General features: G+C 42.8%; 1 protein-coding gene across 6 annotated transcripts in view; it reads right to left on the bottom strand.

Moving 5' to 3' along the window:
- qkia (QKI, KH domain containing, RNA binding a) overlaps positions 1-22,834 on the bottom strand; it is a 79,415-nt gene that overhangs the window by 10,499 nt on the left and 46,082 nt on the right. For all 6 annotated transcript variants that reach the window (XM_056393521.1, XM_056393524.1, XM_056393520.1 and 3 more), the window contains exons 4-5: positions 22,109-22,252; positions 1,431-1,518 (exon numbers count right to left, since the gene is read on the bottom strand). In XM_056393521.1, the coding sequence (XP_056249496.1) occupies positions 1,431-1,518; positions 22,109-22,252 (232 nt within the window). The remainder of the gene's footprint in view (positions 1-1,430; positions 1,519-22,108; positions 22,253-22,834) is intronic.

The following is a 22,834-nucleotide window of genomic DNA, read 5'->3' as shown; positions in this document are numbered from 1 at the left end:
GAAAGAAAGAAAGAAAGAGAACAAGAGATAAAGTGTAGTGTGGTTGATCATAATCACATATGAACAGTGAAGGGTGAAAATACAAAAGGAGGAAAAGAAAAGGGAACAGGAAGTGGCAGGAGAGAGGGGAGGAAGGGGGACAAAAGGGAAAATTAGTCCATGCAATGATCATGGTGGTGAACCACAAAAGCCACAATTTGTTGCAAAGAAAAGGTCAACATAGCAAACAAAATAAAAAATAACCCCTCACACCAAAACACGAGAAGCACAAAATGCTGCTGTCATCCCAATGCATTCAAAGCATACCAATCACCATGGCAGCTACACATTCATCTAGTGGAAATGGCATAGGCGAGGTAAAAACACACACATTTACAGAAATGGAGCAGTTGACTACATAGGGAGGAGGACACAAAGGAGCAGATTTCACAAAAGACTGGTAAGACTTTTGTATTTGACATGAAGATCGCTGATGGACAATGTTACATTCAAGTTTATGGTGATTTTAAGGACTGTTGGTCCTTTATAAAGTCAGCAGTCCATTTAGATTGGATGGTGTACAAATGAACACACAAAAATAATTTTTCAAGTGGTTTTGCATTAGCATGTACTACGTGCTGTGCCACACAAGCTTCCCCAAAGGCAGGTCAATTAAATCAAATGCTATGGTAACTGTGGTTAGGTGGTGGGCTAGTTCATCATGGCTACCATTTGAGCATGTTAAATAAGGAACATTAAAAAGTGAAATTAATCACTTTGAGTTTCATTTTATAAATTTGATGAGTTTCTGATTATGTTCGAATTCAATTTTGAATAATAATTAACCACATAACCAAGAGTTCAGAACAACTGCACAAGATCTGGATTTATTCTGTCCATATCCAGATGTGATTATGCATTTAGAAATGACACTTTGTGATTAAGGAGAAAACGCTGTAGATGTGTGAACTAGTGACGAACATGCAGAGTTGAGCAAGTGGAATACAGCAATGTGCTGGAGGTTTAGAGTCCGCCAAGAGCAAGTGATACAGAGCGATTGCATCTGGATTGCAGGGGTGGGGGATGGGGGGGTGGGGTGGGATGGTTGAGGAGGAAAGAAGTACGGAGAAGAACGGAATGGAAGTTGTCCTCCTCATGGAGGGGTAGGTAAACATGAATTGTTTGGAGAGCTTGAGAGGGAGAGAGAGGTCTGCTAATGGTCAGAAGAGATAATATGATGGTATGTACACAGGAGATCTGACTACACATTAATTTGATGAAGGTAAACAGTATTAGTTAATGAGAAACACAGAAATAAAAGATTATGTTTTCTCTGATATAACAAAGTATGTATAGTCAATGCAGTCAAAAGATTAGTTGTGTATGGTGCAAAACAGATGGACTATGTGGAGTGTGGATATGTGTGAGAGTATTCATGGCGTCTCACTTACGTGTTTTGATGTTGTTGTCTCTGTATGTCCCATTCAGAATTGCAAGCTCCATCAGCTGCATCTTCTTCAAATTGTCTTCTCCCTCCGCCTGTATAAAAAAAAAGAAAAAAAAAAAGAAGAAGAAAATTTTAACATCTATCCACAAAAACAAACCACACATAAATCCCACTCCTTTACAGGCCAGCTGAAACAATCCACATGACAACTTTCTCACCTAACTACATGACCGTGTTGTTAAAAAGCAGCAGTGGAGCAGCTAAATCATTTGGACAAGACATGTCATCTGTTCTCCAAGAGCACCGGTTGGATTGGGTTTAGGGAAACGGAGATAGAGATAAGCAAAAGTGCTGTTGTCATGGCAGAGTGCCTTGTTGTTACTAAAATGCTGACAGAAACATTAAGTGTGGGAATGCATATTCATAATCCATATCAGAATGATAATTACTGTAATTTTCTTTGCTCCCTTGTGCGCAATCAAATGCGCAATAACCGCCCTGGCTAATGTCAGTCCTGTCAATTAATGTTTGGATAAATAAATACAAAAGCAGCAGCCACTGTCATTATCGCCAAATTAGGGGACTGAAATTATTCACGGAAAGCAATTAAGATAGCACCCCTCCTCCCACTCACACCCATCCATTCCCCCCTTCCCTTTTGCACACCCCCAAACTCCATTTCCTCTGAAGCTACCGAACACTCAATAACCATGACAACACAGAAGCCCCTGTGATTTTCCAGGTTGTACATCACAATTTCAGCGGGGCCTTATGTGAATTACTCTCCGAACTAAAAGGTTCAAAGACAGGCATGCGAAACCTCACTGACCTCAGATTCACCTTAAGTGAACTATTGATTTCATGCTTTTTGCCACTATAAAAAGGTAAAGCTGTGGTGCTCGCTCATTCACTGTTTCAACTCACGAACACAAAGGCTTATGCACATGCACTCTGCATCTACATGTAAACGCATCACCTGCAAACACAGTAATGTGGTGACAGTAATAAAGCAGGAAGGCAGATACTGAACCTCCCTCTTTTCTCTATTCTATCTTTGCGCAGAGTCTGTCTCCTGGACTAATTCACAGTTCAACAACAAGTCTGCCGCTCCATTCAGAGGACGATAAGGAAAGAAAGACGTGGAAGGGGTGAGAGAGAAAGAAAGGAAAAAAGAACGAGGGCTCAGAGTTAAGCCCTCCCCTGAGACTCCTCTTCAACACAGGCACAGAGAGAGGAAGAAAAAGAGCTAGGTTAAGCAAGAGAAAAAGTGACAGAGGCTGGTCTCCCTTGACTAAATATAAGGCACTGGCCTCAGAGCAGTCACAGTTTTCACAGTTTTCAGTTTCAGTGTGTATGTATGTGTGTGTGTGAAAGCGTGTGAGTGAGTGAGTGAGTGAGTGAGTGAGTGAGTGAGTGAGTGAGTGAGTGTGTGTGTGTGTGTGTGTGTGTGTGTGTGTGTGTGTGTGTGTGTGTGTGTGTGTGTGTGTGTGTGAAAGCGCGTGCGTGAGTGAGTGAGTGTGTGTGTGTGTGTGTGCAATGTTTAGTGTACCACAGAGCTGCCAATTAACGAAGCAAGGAAATTCTCTCTCTCCTTCACTACCTCCACAGTTCTCTGTCTCTCTTTTCTTTTATTGGGGAAGTCTTAAAGCACAAAAATACACCAACATTTTTCAAAGCTACATTTTTCCCTGCAAAGACAGACAAAAGACCAGTGGTGCAAAAACTAGTGATGCAACATACATGATTCACATTTTTTCTTCTTATCAAAATTTGATGTGCTCCCAGAGCTGAAGAAATTTACAATTTTACTGTGGCCTATCATCAAAAATATGATACTAAACAAACCGCTTTACATTACAAAAAATTACAAATTATAAATTCATTAGTCATTCTGTTCTGTGCTCAAAAAAAACATGGTAATGCACAACTGTGAACCCGGTATTTAATATCAAATCAAAACCCTGTGATACAATTATCCTAATTACACATTAAGCGGTTATTAAAAAATGCATTCCTCAATAATTTTAACACATTTTTACACACACACACACACACACACACACACACACACACCTCCTAAATTGTTGCCAAGCCGTATTCTGTTCCCTTACCCTCAGCCTTAGAGGTGAGGAGAGAACCACTTGACATACAGCATCAACAATGATAACATCACTAGGTTAATTAAACAAGGCCTGGGTCAATGGCTAACATGGGCAAGTAAACCTTCCTCAATGGAGAGTCAAAATTTACTTTACATTTCTAATTAGATGCTGCAACCTCTATGCAAACACTTGTAGACATGCATGAACAAGACCTGAAATAGCTGCCTATCACACCTAAAAGTGTGCAAAGTAAATAGCACTGAATACAATTTGTCATTGTTATCTTTGCTTCTTCCTTTTTTTCCTTCCCTCCTTCTCTTCAGTTACTTACACCACAAATTAAATCAGACCATGACCTCTACAAACTTGTAAAATATAAAAAAGTAAAAAACAAAATAAAACAAAACAAAACAAACAAACAAACAAAAATAACCCCCACAAGCTAAAATGTACTAATGACTCAAAGCAGCTGTTTTTTCTTCCTTCTTTGTGTGTGTTTCCCTAAAAACTGTGTCAGTGGTTCTTTGGAAGTAGGCCAAGCCGACTTGCTAGACAAAACTGAGGGAAGGAAAGGGAAAAAGGCAAGACAAAAAGAAAATATAACTTCACCAGATGCAAATCATCAGGGGGTGGGTGTGGTCGGGCAGATGGGGGGTGGGGGGTGTTAAGATGCTTTCACATCTTAACACGTTTATCATGACAACAAAAACATTTGTTTTTGCCTTTTATTTAATGAGAGCTATATAAAGACTATCCATTCTGCAAAAAACCTTACCTGTCATTAGCTTTCCCTAACACACAGGTCTGCCATCTCCCAACAATCATTTACAAACTCCTTAGTTTTTCATCCCGAATCAAGTGCAGGCAGCCCTCATGAGCAAGGTTCAAACTGCAGAACCACAGATCCATAGTGTCTTTGTAGCTACAATTAAAATATTTTGTGACAAGACTAACTTTTTAAAATTCAGAAAAATTTGAACACATTTTGGGGTCATTAGAGATTGGCTGGTCTCTCACAAGATACAAAGGACTTGGCAGCAGGCTGCAGCTCAGGACAAATATATGCTGGGATATGAATGTTAGGGCTGTGTTTGTGTTGTATGATGATGGATCTGCAGGGTTGTGAGGGTTAAATGGGCACGGGGGAAGAGGGTGCCACCATCCATCCAACTCTGCCTAGGTGGCACACTGCCTATTGAGAGGAGAGAGGCACAAAATAGAGGGCAGCGAGAGGGGAAGAGCACAGATGCTGCTGCTAGGATGAGGTGTGCGCTGCTGTGTGTGAAATGTGTGTATCCCCAGTGGAGTGCTGCTGATATAGCTCCATCTTCTCACTAACACAGTTTGTTAGCTAAAGCCCCCAAACCCCGACAGATCATTTCTGATTTACATCTGAAACAAGCTCATTTTTCCCCATCAAAATACGAATTCCCTGCTGCAACACTTCCCTGTTTTTCTCTGTTTTTGTTCTCTGTAGTGCTCTGTGGATGCTTTGAGAAGTGCCAGCAATGTCAGCACTCTGGTTTAACCTACACAACAAATAAAATTGCATATCCAAAATGGCTGCGAGATCGAGAGAAACCGAAAGACAATTTTGGTGACCAGAGTGAACATGGATTGACTTTTTACCTTAAAATAACAGCTTCAAAATTGTTATGATGGCACACAGACTTGTATCCCAAACACCTCTTCTTGCACTATGTTGCTTATGTTCAGTGGCTATGATCTCCCACAATAAGTGCGAAACGCTTTCGGTCATACACCACCACCTGCAGACCATAGTTGGGTCAATAGACATCTAGCTATAAGAAGAAGCTAGCTTAGTATTCTCAGTATGGACATTGGGCAATGACAGACAGACTAGCTCCTAGCATCTAAACTTGAGCACTCAACAGCCGATGGTTCAGATGATTTCGGTTAGTTGGATTAGCTGAGTGCTAACTTGACAGCGTCATTGCTGGTTTGCACTGAGCGGCTGATAGGCTTTGTTTTTTGTACATGACGTCTTAGCTTCTAGCGGTATGCTGCTTGCAGTACCCTTAACCGATCGGTCTCAGAGGCCAACAGAATTTAATGCGCCAGTGTCCTGTAATTACCACTGTCTGCAGAGGCCGCTGTTGCCGCACCTCAGCAAAAGTTACATATTCTTGGTTTGAACTGTGTAGCCCTGGGTGTACTGGGCCAGCTTCCTACCACAGAAGCACAGCTTAGATGAATGTTTGATGAACAGCACCACAGAGAGCAGTTAACACTTTAATGTTGCCTTGCTCAAGGTGTCGCCACAATTAACAGACTCCTCAGTCAGCATGCACCACCCATAATAAAACATTCGCTCAGACACAGCCATTACTAGGACTGTGTGTGTGAGCATGCTGCATGTGTGTATATGTGTCTGTAATGATCTGGCTGCTGGAATTCCCAGGAGAGGAATAGCTGCTGGATTACAGAGTGAAAGAGGGATGAGAAAAGGAAGTTTTTCTTTATCATCCCTAACATGCACACATGCATGTGTGAAAGAAATGCACACACCCACACACTCCTGTCCATCAGCGAAAAAGCCACTCAATAAAGCTGCTCTATCCACAAGAATCAGATTCAATCAATGAGGCCTATTTGTGAAATCAGCAGAGCGGTAAAAGCTATCAGGGAGGAGCAAGACAGAGGGATGAGGGAAGGAGGGAAAAGGAGGAGGGGGGAGGAGAAGGGAGACGGGAGTGCGATGAGCTAAAGTAGGTGAGCCGTGTCCCACTGCCTACCTGACAACCCTGCGATGAGGTCACTAGATGCATGCTAAATCACTGTCATGCTTCACTCCTTTGTGCCTCTCGCCTGATCAAAGCTTGTGCCCATATGTTGATGAATACAAACTGCAGCTAATGCCAATTGTTACAGACAATAGAGCTTATGTTCAATGCTACTTATATAGTGTGTGCGTCTGGATGACAATGAGCAACAGATGAGTGGCTGTCTGAGAGTGTTAACAGAGCTGCACCCTCACTCTCCCCCTGACACCCCAATTCTGGGCCTTTTCCTATCCATCTCACCCACAGATAAACACAACAGGCGCCTGGATTAGGTTGGATGAATTTGCTCATGTCTATGGCTGCAACTGAGGGGGCGTCTTTGCTCATATCTGGCAAGAGTCACTGTCTATGCAGCTCAGCTAACAGCTCAGCTCGGAGAGATGAAATGATGAGCAGTTGAGAGAGAGAGAGAGAGAGAGAGAGAGAGAGAGAGAGAAAGAAAGAGAGGTGAAACAAAAGAGTACCAGGAGGAGAAAACGCGCTGCAGAGCATGTACAAGAGAAAGCGTGAATGATTGAGTTGGTGGAGAGATATTCAGGAAGAAGAAAGGGATAGCTGGAGAATATGAGACAAGAAAAGACAGACAGCGTAGTGAAAACCAATTTGTCTGTTCCCTAGTGGGCTGACACTGGCTAAGGCCTGCTTTCCTTCCCTGGCCTCACTGTCAGTCATCACAAACTGGTGTATGCACACATGCATGTGTGTACACACACACACACACACACACACACACACACACACACACACACACACACACACACACACACACACACACACACACACACACACACACACACACACACACACACACACACACACACACACACCTTAGGCCTTAGCAGGGCCAGGGTCAGGCTCTCTCCAAACTACTCCAATTACCTCAGCAGTAAACACAGCCTGCCCTGGCTGCCTCCTGGGATACAGGGAGAGGCAGAATGTGTAGAACTGAGAATGAGAGGGGAGGGGGGAAAAATTCACCAGAGTGGAGGAGGTGGTACTGGGAGCCTTGGGGAGGGAGGAGTAGATGACTTGATGTAGAGGGGTGGAACTGGTAGTGGCGGCAGCTGGTTTTTCTCCTGTTCCCCTCCCTCTCTCCACTCCCTTTTGGTTCCTTCCCAAACTCTAACATCTGGAGGAAAATGATTACTCTCGCCACGCTGCCAAGACGACTTATCAACAATTCCACACTCTCCAGAAGCGTAGGGTTAGAGAAGAGGAAGGAATGAGTACTTGTAGCAAGCTTCAAAACATCTCCACACTAAATAATTAAATGACAAGAAAGTTTAATCAATTCAAGTCAACTAAAGCAAACTTGGAAGCTGGATTTGGGTAAGAAATGAACACAGATGCGATGCGCAGCAAATCTGATTCCCATGTTCTCATAAACAACACCATAAATCAAAGAACTACTCCAGCAAAAATTTAAAAAATACATACATGCCACACGTACACACATTTTTTTTGTCAACTTTTCAATGACAAGACCATGTATCAATAAACTACAGTAAAAACTACATAAAAACACTCCACAAACAACTATAACCTTTTCTCTTTCATAAAGAGCACGTTTAAAGTTCGTGCTGGGAGTAAGTGCTGCATGTCCTTTCCCAAATTCACTGCAGCACTTTCAAAGGCAATTTTCTTTCCTCTGCCTTGCTCCTCGGCTTTTGTGAACATATCTGCCAAGAGAATCAGGACTCAACTGTATTTTCCTTTTCCCTACAGACTAACAACGCAATCTCCTGCAACCTCTCCTCTCTGACTGTCTTCTACCTTCACAACACTCCCGTAAAGCCTCTTTATTTCTCCTTTACTCATTTGCTCCCTTCCTCACTCCCAGACAGCTCTGTTAGCAATGTGCGCCATTAGTTATGCTAAACCACCAACACACTAGCTCATTAGCATAGAAGCGAACCTGACTCCAGTCAGATTATTACAAACACATCACGGCTGCTCCGCCCCATTACTGTCAATCACACAGCTTACTGAGGTACAGTTTAAAGTGGCACATTACAAAGTCAGGAACTAACTCTTCTGTTAATGCTCCACTGTCTGAATCATAACAAAGCTCATAAGTGCCAAGGCCTCTGAGTAACAGAGCTGCCTCTGTTCTGTCTGATTTAGCAATGGTGGTTGCTCAGGGTGATTCAATATGTCACAGAGAAGCATTAATTTAATTGGTAGAGCCTAGTTTACTCGCACAGCTTCTCTCGGGTTATCCATAACACGCAATGTATATATGGGTGGCGGGCCCAGTCTGGCTTCTCGATCTATGGGACTTATAACAACCTTTTATTGTGCCGGACAACAGTGAAGTGGGCAGCCTTGGTGCTCTGTGCTAACCCCATCAATATCAACTGACACACAAATACATGGACTCAGTGTCACCGACGGGAGAAAGGCGAGGAAAACGAGAGAAGGAAAGAAAATATGTTTTTCTACTAGCTCAATGCACTCTCTAGAACTGAAAGAGAGAGAAAAAAAATAACAGTTTTTCTCTCCCATCAAAAGCATTTCCAGTAGTACAGGGGAAAAGCTGTACGGAAATTCTGAGTGATCTTGTTTATCCTCAGAAACTGGGCTGGTATTCCATGTAACATAACAGCATTAAGAGCGGATTAAACTTCATATAAATAACCTAGAAAAATATATACAGATTTAACAACACGATTTAGATATATTATTAAAGCTTGTTGGCCTGCACCAGCTTTGACAAACAGATGATGTTACAGGCTAAGAGCAGGGGAGGGAGGGATCATGCAGTCCCACCATGCTGTACAGCCCAACAAACAGCTGTCAGTTTTTCCTGTCCCCTTTCTCTCATAATCTGTTCCCTAACAACCAATAACCAATAACCTACCGATAAATCACTATCATGTGTCATCCCAGCCCATATTCCCAATTTGCACCTTCAATCTCTACTACTTTAGTCACCCACTGCTATTCCATTTCTCCTTCCACCCCCCCCCCCACTCTCTTTATCCTTCATTCCACCAGGCTGCCAGACGGTGTATTGTTCTGTCGCTGCGATCCTTTAATGCCATCCAATCGAGCAGGGAATATCTTGAAGGGATTTGGCCAGGGATGATTTGGGAGCTTTAAATGCTGCTAAGGGATTTGCATCAGATTCAGAGATCCTGACTCAGAGCTGATCACTGGAGTCTTCTCATAAAACAGAGATCTAAGTACCTCCTGAAAGACATGGGATTCAAACCTGGAACCACTTGGATGGATCTACCTGGATATGTGCAGTCAGCCAAAGACCGTCATTTGTAACAACCTATTTAGGCAAGCGTTCCTCCTCAGCTTGTCTGGCTCGATTCAACTTCTCTCTGCAAAGTGTCAATGTCAACATGCTAGGCTGATTATGGATCAGGTCTGGGAATCCAGTTCATTCACATGAAACTGAATCTGACACTGAAAAAATATGTCCCCATGTTACCAAAGAGAAAACTTTCACTGTGATAGTTTTTAAAATTTTCAGCACAGACTAGCTTGAAGAGCTACGAGACAGTTAGCTGTTCTGTGTAAAGCTCCTTCAATGCGTTGTTGAAAAGTATATTCTATTTTTTTCACTACGTTATTGTTACAGAGGTTGTGTGCCTTCTCTGGCAAGACAAAAACATTGGCATTTCAACAGAGCTTATTGAACAGAAAAAATAATCTTTGGTTTTAGTTTTGTTGTGCCCCAATGAACACAACCCAAGTTCCACCGTGGGAAAACCAGTCAGTGCAATAGACGGCAAGTGGAGTGTATTGCAAACATCAACAAACAAAAACAGTGTGAAAGAGAAAAGAAGGGGACTTTGAGTGCGATGAAAAAAATAAAAGCGAAGCCTCTACACTCGAGACATCATGGAGTAGACAAAGAAAGCCATCAGTTCAGAGTTGGCTAGTGGGACTGAGAGAATGGAGTTTGAAATGACTTGAGCGATGGCTGGCAAAGCGAGGCATCACAGACTGTAGGAGCTGAATTTGACGGGCGGCCTTTGGGCTCTCTAAACGCTGAGCTCTACACAATCCTATTTTCCTGCCTAAACACTGGGACACACAGTCACTGGAGAGGCAGAGATGAAAGCACAGAGTGTGTGTGTGTGTGTGCGTCTGTTCCCACTACACAGATGTTGATGCTTGGCCCTGGTAAGGCCCTGGGGGAAGTTCAGAAGCTACTGCGGGTGGACAATGTATAAAGTGGTGTGTGTGTGTGTGTGACAAAGACAATGAGACAGAGTGGCAGAGAGACAATGTGCATAAGTCTTGATCAGCATTGAGCCTTTGGAGTTGCAGGGTCCTAACCGCAGCTTCCCTACAATCAACCCACACATGCACACATGAAAATATCCACACACATACGCACACTTCTGCATTTCCTTGCTTCTCTGTAAAGGGATTAAGTGGACCTTCAAAGAGAGGCAGAGAGATTGGACAGGGGCCTGCAGGGTCCCTCCCCTCGTCACTGGAGGACCAGGGCAGATTAAAACTGCCCGGGCCTCTCAGCCTGCCTTGTTGCCCGCCTCCTCCTTCCAGCGTACTGTATTAGGACACTTGAAAAAACCCCCTGGAGGAGCCAAGCACAACCAGGTGGATTAGGAAGGAGGTTATTTTACAATGTGAGGGACCTGCGTGGCTAGGGACTGAAGTGCATGTGTATGTGTGTGAACTGAAATTAAAAGGACAGCACAAGCGGGCAAGGCAATTTTGTAAGTGGTGCAGAGGGCCTGTGTACATAGAATGCACCTTCGCTGGGGATCTTGGCGGACTTAAAAATCTAATGAATGAGACAGGAGAAGAAACAGGATTAATTCCCCTTAGAGGGAAGAAATGAAAGAGATGGATTAGCAACAGGATGATGTTTCAAGGAGAAATAAGGCAAGGAAGAACTCAAGAGAGAGCACAAGAGAGAAAGTGCTAATTGTGGTGTGATGAAGTTGGGCTCAGGACCTCGAATGACAAGTTTCCAAACCTAAAGACACAGAGTCATTGCAGACGATAAGTGACTTAGCGGCAGTATTCTACACTCCAGCATCCTGACATTTAGCCTTGTTCAACAAGTCTATATTAGTAATTAATTGTTTATTAATCACTGTTGTGAATTAGATGGCTTAAGAATACATTTGTCTCTGTATTATATATCATTTACTCTACTCTTAGCATCTGTAGAATGTGCCTCACAGTGCATATCCATGTTACTGTGCTGCTGTCTTTCTTCCCCAATTGTCCTCACCAGCGAGCTGATGAATGACAGAGGGATAAAACAAGTGAGGGAAGGTGGGGAAGGAGATGAAACATGCCATTCAGCACAAATGTTATTGCAATCTGAATCTTTTCCCCGCCTTGGAGTTTTCACCATTTTCTGTGGCTGGCTCCGTGAGCAGACTCCTGATGATGGGGTGAACAGAAGGGAGCGAGGAATTCAAAGTCACACTGTCTCTTTATTTGCTCTTATGGCATTTCTGAAACACCAACCCTCACAACAACTAATGAGCTTACTATAGGTATTCCCCTGGAGAGATGCACATACACAAGAAATTCTATCTAAATTAAACACAAATACTCCCGTGATTACAAGGCCACTGCATTAAACTGTTCCTTTGTAGGGATGCTTTAAATTGTTGACCGTTATCTCATGATAATTAACATTTATCATCATGATAAAAGCATTATCTGTTCACACCTGCTGTAGATTGTTTTTCTAGCTTTCTTCAGCTACATATAGGAGACAGGGTGGGCCAAGTCTCTCCAGGCTGAAACTAACTGAGGAAGTCTGCCTGCGTTTCAGTGCTAGGGCCAGGAAATTAAAGAGGAGGAGGACAGGACCAGGGAAGGTTGCCAGGCTTAGGCAGGTTGTACCCTACAGGGGTGCTGTTTCTTTAGGGTCAGTACCACCTGTCTGCCCGCCAGGAGAGCCATGGAGCTGGATATGAGGAGGGATGGGCAGATGGAGATGTGGAGGGGAGGAACCCTCTAGCCAAGACCAGACCAAGTCCCCCCTGCCGGGTTTAGGCTGACAGGAGGGACTTGGAACACATGGACAGAAGCTCAATAGTTACCGTATGTTGTAAAGCAATAAAAAAATCTTACACAGGAGGATTGTGTGCGACTGAAGAATCATTAAAATTTGGTCCAATTAAGTAACTACAGATGCTTTTTGTGGCACATCCTTTCCATACAATCTAGGGAAAAAAAATCTTTGAATACTTTTATTATGTAGTGACACTGTCATGCTTCATGACTTTGTGATTTATATAGTAGAGACAGACATCTCCAGCCTGGTCTGTGGTTTGTAACCTGTGTGCTGTTAACAGGATGTGGTGGCTTCAGGCCACTGCTGCTACAGTAATATAAGTGAGTACAGTGCTGAAAGGCTTGTCCCTTCAATCACCCAGAGAGAGAAAGAGAACAGCAGACAGCAAGAGACAGGGCAAATACACAAGAAAGAAAGAAAAGCTAAAGGACACATTGAAGGGAATAGAGGGTGGGGAAAGACAGGTAAGAAGAAAAGAAGGGGAAAAGAGAGAAGAGAGTAGGACAAGAGAATGAATGTACACCTTTACTATGGATAGATTCTATATGCAGCACTAGAGTAAGACAAGGCAAACAAAAATTTGAGATATCTTATACTTCAAATTACGCACTGACGTTGTAAATAACTTATCCTGATGAAACTATGACCACAACAAATGGCAGTGTTGTAAATATGTTTTTCTTCTGTGTTATGATGTACACTCAGAGAGACAACTCCTATATAGGGAGAAGTGAGATAACATTTTTGGTGGTAAATAAGTAGAAATAAAAAGTATGCCAACAGTGAAATACGCCATCGACCCTGGTCTTCAGGAGAGAGTATGGTGGCTTTCCCTCCTGCGCATTTCTGAGGTGATGAATACAAAAATATTCTCTTTCATTCTCTCTTCCTCTTTGAAAGCCACAAAGCCCAGGTAAAAATAGCTTTCAGATTCACTGCCAATAATTGTGGGTTTTTATTTGTGATTTTTTCCACGTGATGTGACAGGTTGTATTTGTGGCCATGTGTGGCCATGTTCAAACTAAAGAATAATCGTTTGGGACAGCCCTAGTTCAAACCATTCTGCACTGGTAAATTGGGACACCAGACAGGGTCATGTATGAGCCTGCATTCATTTGTTTGAGGTTAATGCCAACATTCAACCCAAAGGAGTAAAGCATTTTGTTGTTTTTTTGGTGTCTGATGTGCAGTTGAAGAGGGGCTGCTGGACCTCAGCTAGCTAGTTATTTATGTAACCAAGAAGTTAATAAAGAAAAAGGCTGTTAGCAGTGGATGTAGAAATGTCAACGTACATGCTTGAGTAAATAATGTTTATCTGACCTGGCCAATCATGGTCACTTCTAACACACTGACCAATCAAATGACATGCAGTAGTGATCATTATTGGCATACGTGTCACAAAAGCCACATCTGTTTCCTGTGGTAAAACGGTCTAAGTGGTCAATTCCAATTACCCACTTATCACCTCTAGATCATTAATCAGAGGCGATTTATACATCACAGTTTTAGTGTTTGCTCTCCTCTGCTCTCCTGGTTACAGGGTTTCAATAGGTGTCTGTGAAGTACCTGTCTCAAATGTATTAGCAGGGTATAAAAGGACCAAAAGGCTGGATAAATGAGTGCAAAGAGTGTGAGGATGTCAAGATGGATAATGATGAAAGTGGAGGACAAGAGGATTGTTGAGAGTCTAAGGTCACCCTGCCTCCAGGCCAGCTCCAGTCTCACACTCTACAGGCAAAGTAAGAAAACAGCATAACAGCACTGAAGGAGGAGCACAGTGATGCAGTCTTGCAGTCTCAAGTAGAGGTCACCAAGTCAAGGAAGCCAATTAAAAAGATGATTAACATTCATGTGGGAGATGCAGCGTCTACGTGCAGGTGGGACGGGCTCACCCCACACACACACACACACACACACACACACACACACACACACACACACACACACACACACACACACACACACACACACACACACACACACACACACACACACACACACACACACACACACACACACACACACACACACACACACACACACACACACACACACACACACACACACACACACACACACACACACACACACACACACACACACACACACACACACACACACACACACACACACACACACACACACACACACACACACACACACACACACACACACACACACACACACACACACACACACACACACACACACACACACACACACACACACACACACACACACACACACACACAGCAGTGCAGTCCAGCCTGTTGTAGCTACGGTGTCCTGGGAGGTGGAGATCAGGAGGTTAATATGATCCAATCCAGCTCCTTCATTAGCCTGATGAAGGTAATAACAGCCAACAGGGAAAGAAAGGCTGCCAGGTTGACTAAAACCATCTACCTACTGCCTACCCGCAAGGCCTCTAAGCCTACTTGAGCTGGCAGGCATAGCGAGATGATAGCTACTTTTGTTATTCATCACATTAACATGCACAAAATCGTACAGTACATGGGGCATGAACAGATTTTATAGCCTCTCTCACATAGTGTGATGTGTGTGCCTATGACCACCTTTACTCAGCAGCTGTAACGCAGGACTTGCACGTGGCTTACAGGTGATACACTTTACGGTAGGAGTGCAATCTAAGATGTCCAGGGATGATAGAAACAGACAAGCCAGTTTCATCACACCTAAACTAGTTTCATCACACCTAAACTTGTTTCCCTTCAGTAACCAAAGACAGATAAACTCCCACATTGTATGAGTATTGCATTCAGAGCCACTTAAACCACGTGCATCAAGCACAGTTACAGGCATGCATCACCCAAGCCAATCAGTCAGGCCCACTGAGAAACATAAGCTTCCGTACATGGATATGGCTGGATATCATGCATGACAGAGGTAGTGACGGGGGAGGGGGAGGGGAGTAGATTAAGAGTAAATAAGTGGAGAATGGTAGTGATAGGTAGGCCTAACGGAGAATAAACATCATTAATTGGGGAGGCACACATGGATGGATGCAGCCAGATGGTGTTTTGTACTCATTTGTCATACACTGCTGACAGAGAGAGAGGAGAGTGAGAGCTAGAAAAACGGAAAGAAAAACAAAAAGGGATGTTTATTGATTGCAAAGTCAGTATACCGCTGCCTCAAACAGACTTCCACTGTTTAAATCTAGCTCGGCATGTTCTGCATCATCTTCTCTCTGTGCCTTTCCTGTCTGAGTGGCTCTGATGGTGCTGCTATTGTAACACTCTGCAAAGCCGGATGCATACTGGCGAGTACAGACACAACACCCCGCAGATCGCCAAACTTGGCTTCCATTAAGGTCCATCTGTCTGCCTTTTACAAAAACACCATCTACTGTATGTTCTTCCTCAAAGGTGGTCCAAGGCAGAGTGAGAGAGAAAGAGAGATGAAGAGAGACTCAGGCCCAGGGAAGCAAGAGACTGGAGTAAGAACAAAGGGGCATACAGGTTTCCCAAAAGAGAAACTTAGCCTTGGCCTAGACGGACTACAATGAAACCGGTGGCAACTGATGGAAAGTTTTCACGATGCTAGCCACTGCCAAGGCATTTACAAAAATGAAAATAAAAAGTGGAGCAATGGAACCATCTCTTAATTTCCATAATGTGGACTAGAACTACATAAGTGAGAAAATACCAAAAATAGATCTTTAAAAAGGCACAATAGAAAGATCGAGGGAACCGAAAGCAGGTTGGAGCACAAGCGGGAGTGGTGAGCTGAAGCCAGGAAGCAGGACAGGGTTCCCACTGTGCTGCAAATGGAGAGTTGCGCTCGAGGCCGCTGGTCTGCTTGGGCTGCTAGCATGCTCACTTTGTTCTCGGCAATGACAGTTTCATTCAGGGAGACATGCACTTGGCTCTCCGGAGCCAAAGTGCCTCAGCGCCAACTAGCTCTTTCTTTCTCTGTGTGCTGTTCTCCTTTCAAACCTAACCTTTCCTGCTTTTTCAGTGTGTGTGTGTATGTGTGTGTGTGTGTGTGTGAGAGAGAGAGAGAGAGACTAAAGGCTAGCGAGACTACTTCTCTTAATGTACTGTATGTACCTTGCGGCAAGTGCCAGCCATCACTGCACTGGATCGGATGTAGGGCAGTGTGGCTGGCATGGTCTCAGGCTTCCTTCATCAAATTATCTCACATACCTTAAACATAACCAAATGGTGTTAGTTTCTAGTTTATAGGACTATGCTTACAGACCTGCTCCCTAAGTTCTTCTGAAATGAAAATCATTTGCTTTACACCATAATCTACCAGTCCCCATAGGTCAAACAAATTAACTTGAAAAAACTGGCAAGGGAAATCACAAAATACCAGAATCAACAGACTTTTCACCAGGGTAAAAACCCTGTATGTAGCTAACATATCACAAACAGAGCATAACAATTTGATCGCTCAGAAAGCATGAGGTGCTGTACTGGTGGTTTGTTTCCAGGGTAACGTGTTTACATTTACATTTTAGGATTCATCCCTGCTTGGGATTTTTACAGTGCAACTTGCAGTGATAAGCGACAGAATTATATGCTTCATTTTCTATATCAGGAACATTACAAGTAAAAATAATGCAAAGGTCAAAGCCATTGTCCCCTAACAATTATATCTAGAATTATCACTTAAAAGACAAATGCTAGAAATAGAGAAAAGCAAAAAATGGCTTACTCTTAAATCTTCAAGCATGTGAAGCATGAAGATGTGTGTTAACCCTGTGTCAGAATATGATTCGGCTGTCCACACACACTCCAGTGCGTACAAAGTTCTGCATGATAAAAATCTAAAGTCTCTTTAATTTATCTGAAAAAGAAATGCCATATCTACACGTGGCTAAAAGCAAAATGTTAACACAAAGACGTTTCCAGCACTCTTTATATCTATTAGGAAAAGGTGTCTTTAGGCGAAAACACTGAGGGTTACCTAAGGGACAAGGCCTGTGTCTGGTCTTAGATGGTCTCGTTCAATTGTCCACTTGTCTGCAATTCTCCTATAAACCCTTCAAACACAACTGTGACCTGAGAGGATGACTGACAATTACATTCATAACAATGTCCAGTGCACACAACTGTCAATCTTACTCACACAAATGTGCATCGACACACAAAAACAGATATACAGCCAAATAGAGTCAAACAGACACAACCACAGTGCCACAAATTTGTAATGATGTCACATTTGCCAAAGCCTAAAAAACTACCAGTCATAGATCTAAATAAACTGTTAGACTGATCAAATTGTTTTTCATCACATACATGTGACACAAAAAGACCAAGAAGACCTTTAATCTCTGCTTATATAGCAGGCATTGTGGGCAAGCATGGCACAGTTTAAAAGTTTAGTTTAACAGTGGTTAAGTCTATTAAGCACCACAGGAAGGCAGCTTATCAGGTTTTTATCAGTAAAAGTAAAAAAAAAAAAGTAAATGATGCCCTACTTTTTCTTGCTTCCCCCTTTCCACCACTATCCTACTCTGTATAAAAGTACATTTTAATGTAACCTAATACCATTTTAATGCCTATCTCAATTAACATAATTATTGGCAATTAAACAGTAAATCTACACTAAATCACTTGGAGCTTCTGCACGACATGTGGTGAAACATTAAGGAATGTTTTACTTCTGATCTCATCCCCAACAATGATGCCACAGCATATGTTATCTCACTTGTCAAAGGTAAAAAAATATCTTCTCTGACATAATTTAATAGGTGTGTGTCCAAAGATGCAACATGCTTGAATGTTTCAACCCATATAGAGGAGCAAAGCAGAGGATTTTTGCCCCAAGTATTTCTAGGTTGAGTTACCCTATTAAAGGTGTTATCTGTACCTCTGCTGTATTCCATGTTACATGTTTGGCATTTTAATGAGGATTATATAGAAAGTGCACTGAAGCCGAAGGCTAGCTTGATACAAAGTCGTGTGTATATGTGGCACCTTGTATGCATACAGTTAGCAGTCCAAGACTAATCACACAAGAGAATAATTTCTGTGTTTGCTATGCAAGCTTTGTTTGACATGGGGACTAAAACGCACCAGAAGACCATTAATAACATATGGAGGTAATTCAGATGGATTTGGACCTCAGCGGGTGTCTATTTACAAATGTCAGCCGAGAGTTGATTCTTATTTGTGATAGCTACATCATTCTACATAATCATGGCATATACACAAGTCAGGTTTCCAGCCTCTTTCACAATTGGCCAGGCTCTGCTGTCAATCACAGGACAATAGCTGCCTACAGTTGAGTCATTATTGCTGTTCAGTGCTTCTGGGGACAGAAAGGGGCAGTGGAAAAGCCAGTCAGGGTTTATGCATACAGCTCTGCAAGTATCTAAGTGGAGGTTACCTAAAGTGCAGTGGGGCTCTGCTGCCGGCTCCGTTTGAGGGCCTTAACCAAGGACTCAAGGGATAAATGGGGCATTTTAGTCAGTATGTGTGTGTATGTGCATGCATGTGGAAGCATTTTTCCGGGCATGCATATCCATGTGTGTGTGTGCTGGTGGGTGTAAGCTAGTGTGTGAATATGTGTGGGTACTAGGGCAGGATCAGTGGAGTAAATCCACACTTGAAAGAGTAGCTCAATCAAGCTCTCCCACCCATCTCTCTCTCCCTCCCTCCCTGTGTCTCTCTCATCTCGCTGATGTTCCCCTGCTCCCAGTTCATGGATAGTTGAAAAGTTCACAGGACTAGGGTGCAAAAGAGCACTACCGAGGGCAAAGAGGAACAAGTGTGAACCTAACACTTCCCATCAGTACCATCTTTCAACTGTCAACCAAAGTCTGAGTCAGGAGCAGCCACTGACAGGGCATTACACAATAGTCAATGTTTGCTCTACTAACATGTCAACCACTGAAATGCCGATAATGAATTCAGACACATACAATGTGTATTTACAATATACAGTAAATACTGTCATATGTCTTGACAGAGTCTTTTATCTAAGGTAAAAATTCAACTCATTAGTTTTATGATTCTGAACAAATCTGTCATGTACAACTTTCAATGATCAAATGAAAACATTACAGTTAAAACATTTCCTTTATAAAATACAATTCTCTTATTACACAAATAAACTGCGAGTTTAGCTAAATTGGTTTTAAAGTATAGGTTTTTCCGTGCTAGACATCCTGGCTTCTAATCCAAGCAAGTCAATTATGAGATAATTTCAAAGCAAAACTATCATTATAAAGCCTTTAACTTCAATTTACCAGCAGGTCTGCAGTCAAAACAACCTTTAGGTTATCCCTCCTCTTTGTTTCACTTCTGGAGCTGGGTCCTCCTCAATGACAAGTAAAGCCTGTTCCTTGAAAGGAAATAAAAAGCATGACCTCATTTTGTTTCCTGTGCAATTTAATAAAGGCGATTTTATGCTGCCAAATGTGGAGAAGATGCCCTTCATTAGAACAGTGTGTACCCAGTGCGTCCATACTTTAATCCAATTTAGTTTAGCATGATAAAGGGCATTACTGCCAGCCAGTCCTACTGCCCACCCACTCATGACGTCTGCATGCACATGCATGTAATGACATGAAAAAATATAGTCCCCTGGGGGGTTCACTGGTAGATAATGCACCAACCTAACATTCAGGGACAGGGCAACTCAACGCTTATTCTGCCACCCTGAAATTACGTCACTTCTATTGACATTCAGATATGTCATACCCTTGGCAAGTGACAGGCCACTGTGGTAATGTGCATTAAGAGCTGGATGTAAGCAGAATGAAAGGCCAGGTTCACAATTTGGTTTATTCCTATTAACAATACGAATTATGTTGCGTAGTGTGATCAAAAATATACTTTTGAGTGATTGGCTTTAACATAGGACTATATAAGCATATGGGACAAATTTGCTGTTGATGTTATTATATTACAAAACAAGACAGGAACATTTTATTCCTCAAGGATCAAAGAATTTATGGGTTCATTTGATGGGCCCTGAAAAACACACAACACATAATATGTATCTACTAGAAGGATCTTTTCATTACATTTAATTGAGCAAAGACGCCTTGCTTGAAGGAAAAATTGCCTCTGGTGGACTGCAATGGGTCATTAATTAGTTCTATAAAACTCTTATTTGAATTAAGGGTAGAGTGAAACTTTTTTATGAGCAAGATTTCATTAGTGCCTGTAAAGAGCTAGAAGCTGCTCTCTTGTGTTTGAGAAATAAAAGAGGAGAGCTTCTTCTTAACCCACTAAATGGTTCAAGGCCTGAATCACCAGACCATCTTTAATGCACTTGTTAGGCTGTGAAATGCACAGAGATTTCTGAAGAGCCAGCAAGCTATTTTTGTGGCACTCCATTCAGATGAGTGTTAGCTGCTGAGAGCTGTCATTGACTTAAATGGACGCCAAAAGGGGTTTTGTTGTGTATGTGTCTACACGTGTGTGTTAACTGTGACTCATTCTGCATCACTCTTTAGAACATTGTCGCTTCCAGAAACGGCTTCATCTTCAAGTTTGTGTGAGCATGCACATATTTGTGTGCATGCGTGCATGTATAAGTGTGTCAACATCCTCTGTGTACATACAGGCTGTGGAGATCTGAAACACTCCTGCACTCAGAAACAAAACAAGTGCCTAAGGAAGTGACAGGCAGGCTGAATAGAAACAAGTAATCCTTAAACAAGAGGACATGAATTGAAGTGCTTTCCACATTGTCAGGCTGGGCTAAGGCCTCGCTGAGGCAGACGGGGAGGAACTCTCATACTAGACAGAAAGCAGCACCTCAGCATAATGGCACCTCTTGTAAGATCTTAAATGTGCAGGTCAGGTGAACAAAAAGTTACAGCTCATGGCTGTAGATATAGCCATAATAAAGTTAGCCTACACTTCCATGTGAACAGATACAGATTATCCCTTTAAGGTGCTTTCTTACAGATACAGTCTTCCTGCTCCCCTCTAATCATTGTATATTTGTTTATAATTAAAGGGGGTTGTCTTTCTTGGGGTGTTCACTGGCCCAGTGGTTGTAAAAAGCATCATAATTCTGCTACTGAAAAATTACAGGCTGATGAATTGTACTGTGATGCAGCTATATTTAGGGCAAACATCCTCCTTGCTGCATTTATTTCTCCCAAAGTGAAAGAATGCAAATGCAAAGCACACATGTAAGCATAGTTCTGCAATTACAGGATAAAGTGCACGAAGGAAAGCAGCTTAACAACATTACCATTCAAATGACACCACATCCCTTGTTTAACCTTGCATGCCTGGCATCGGCTGGTCTCATTTCCGCAGACCACCAAGCCCTGTGCATTGCCACCTGATGGCAAATCTGGGCCTTCAGCTGCCCTGCCCACCTGGTCTCCACAGTTAACAGGGAAAATACACATTGCATGCCAAAAATCTACCAGCAGATATCACCAGTGGCAGTGTATGAGGAAGTTGGGGCAGAGGGGATGCGGAGATGAAATGTGGCACTCACAGGAGGTGTGTGCAGCTAGCTATGTTTTTCCACTCTGCTGGGGGTACAGCCAACCTGTTCCCCTGGTCTATATATGGAAGTAAACAGGATGCTAACAGTGGGATAGAGGTGTTGTGCCATATGTAGCCCCATTATCCTGTTGTTTGGACTAAGACAGTTGAGATGTTTCTCTCAGCATTACTGCACTTAAATCAGAGTTAAACCATGTCCTTTATATCAACTGCCCTGTAATCTATTTATCTTATTAGGTCAAAGGGTGCTACTTTTGCATGCATGACGTCTGTATATGACCAAGTGCAGGGTATATACTCACAGCAGGTACGAGGAGCTTCTTGACCTCCTCCACTGCTCTCCTCATCTTGATCTCAGCTCTGGCCTGTGTGTCTTCCACTGTGATCAGGACATGAAGATCTTCATTTAGGTGTTCCCAGTTTGGCTTCCCTCTGTTCTGCTCCTCCTGGACAGAGAAAGAGGGAGAGTGAGAGAGACTGTGAGTGAAAATAACAGTGTGGGTGTGCTGGAGCTCCAGTGCAGTAACATAGCATATCAGAGGAAGAGCAGGCGAGAGCCAGGCATACACAGAGGACGACAGGGCCCTGTGAAGAGAAGCAGGATGACAGGAGTGGCCCTTTAGTCAGCTATTTAGTTTTAACTTTGAAAGGACACCTTTCTTTAATAGATCCCTCGCTTCACAAAGACAAAGACGACAGCTAGCCCTGCAGCAATTAATATCAGTGAAAGATGGATGGATGGAGAGATCAGAGAGAGATGGATGGGGATTTTTAAACCATACCAACTTAACTAGTAGGAATGCATGTGATAGTTCAAAGTGCCGAAGGATTGTGAGTGAAGGTACACAAGTGTGTGCCTCTGTCTCTTACTTGTATTTGTGTGGACAATACTGTCTAAGTAACAATAGCTCTCTGAGGGAGTTGTTTTTTTTTCTCCTGAAAAGGCAGGACCAAAGCACTCAGAGTGCCAAATTGTAGCACTAGCGCTACATCAAAGGCAAAATGGGCTGTATTGAAAACCAACCATC

The sequence above is a fragment of the Seriola aureovittata genome, chromosome 13 (assembly GCF_021018895.1).
Source record: "Seriola aureovittata isolate HTS-2021-v1 ecotype China chromosome 13, ASM2101889v1, whole genome shotgun sequence".
NCBI lineage: Eukaryota > Metazoa > Chordata > Actinopteri > Carangiformes > Carangidae > Seriola > Seriola aureovittata.
Note: the sequence above shows the minus strand (reverse complement) of the source record. Positions and strands in the feature narration are given on the sequence as shown.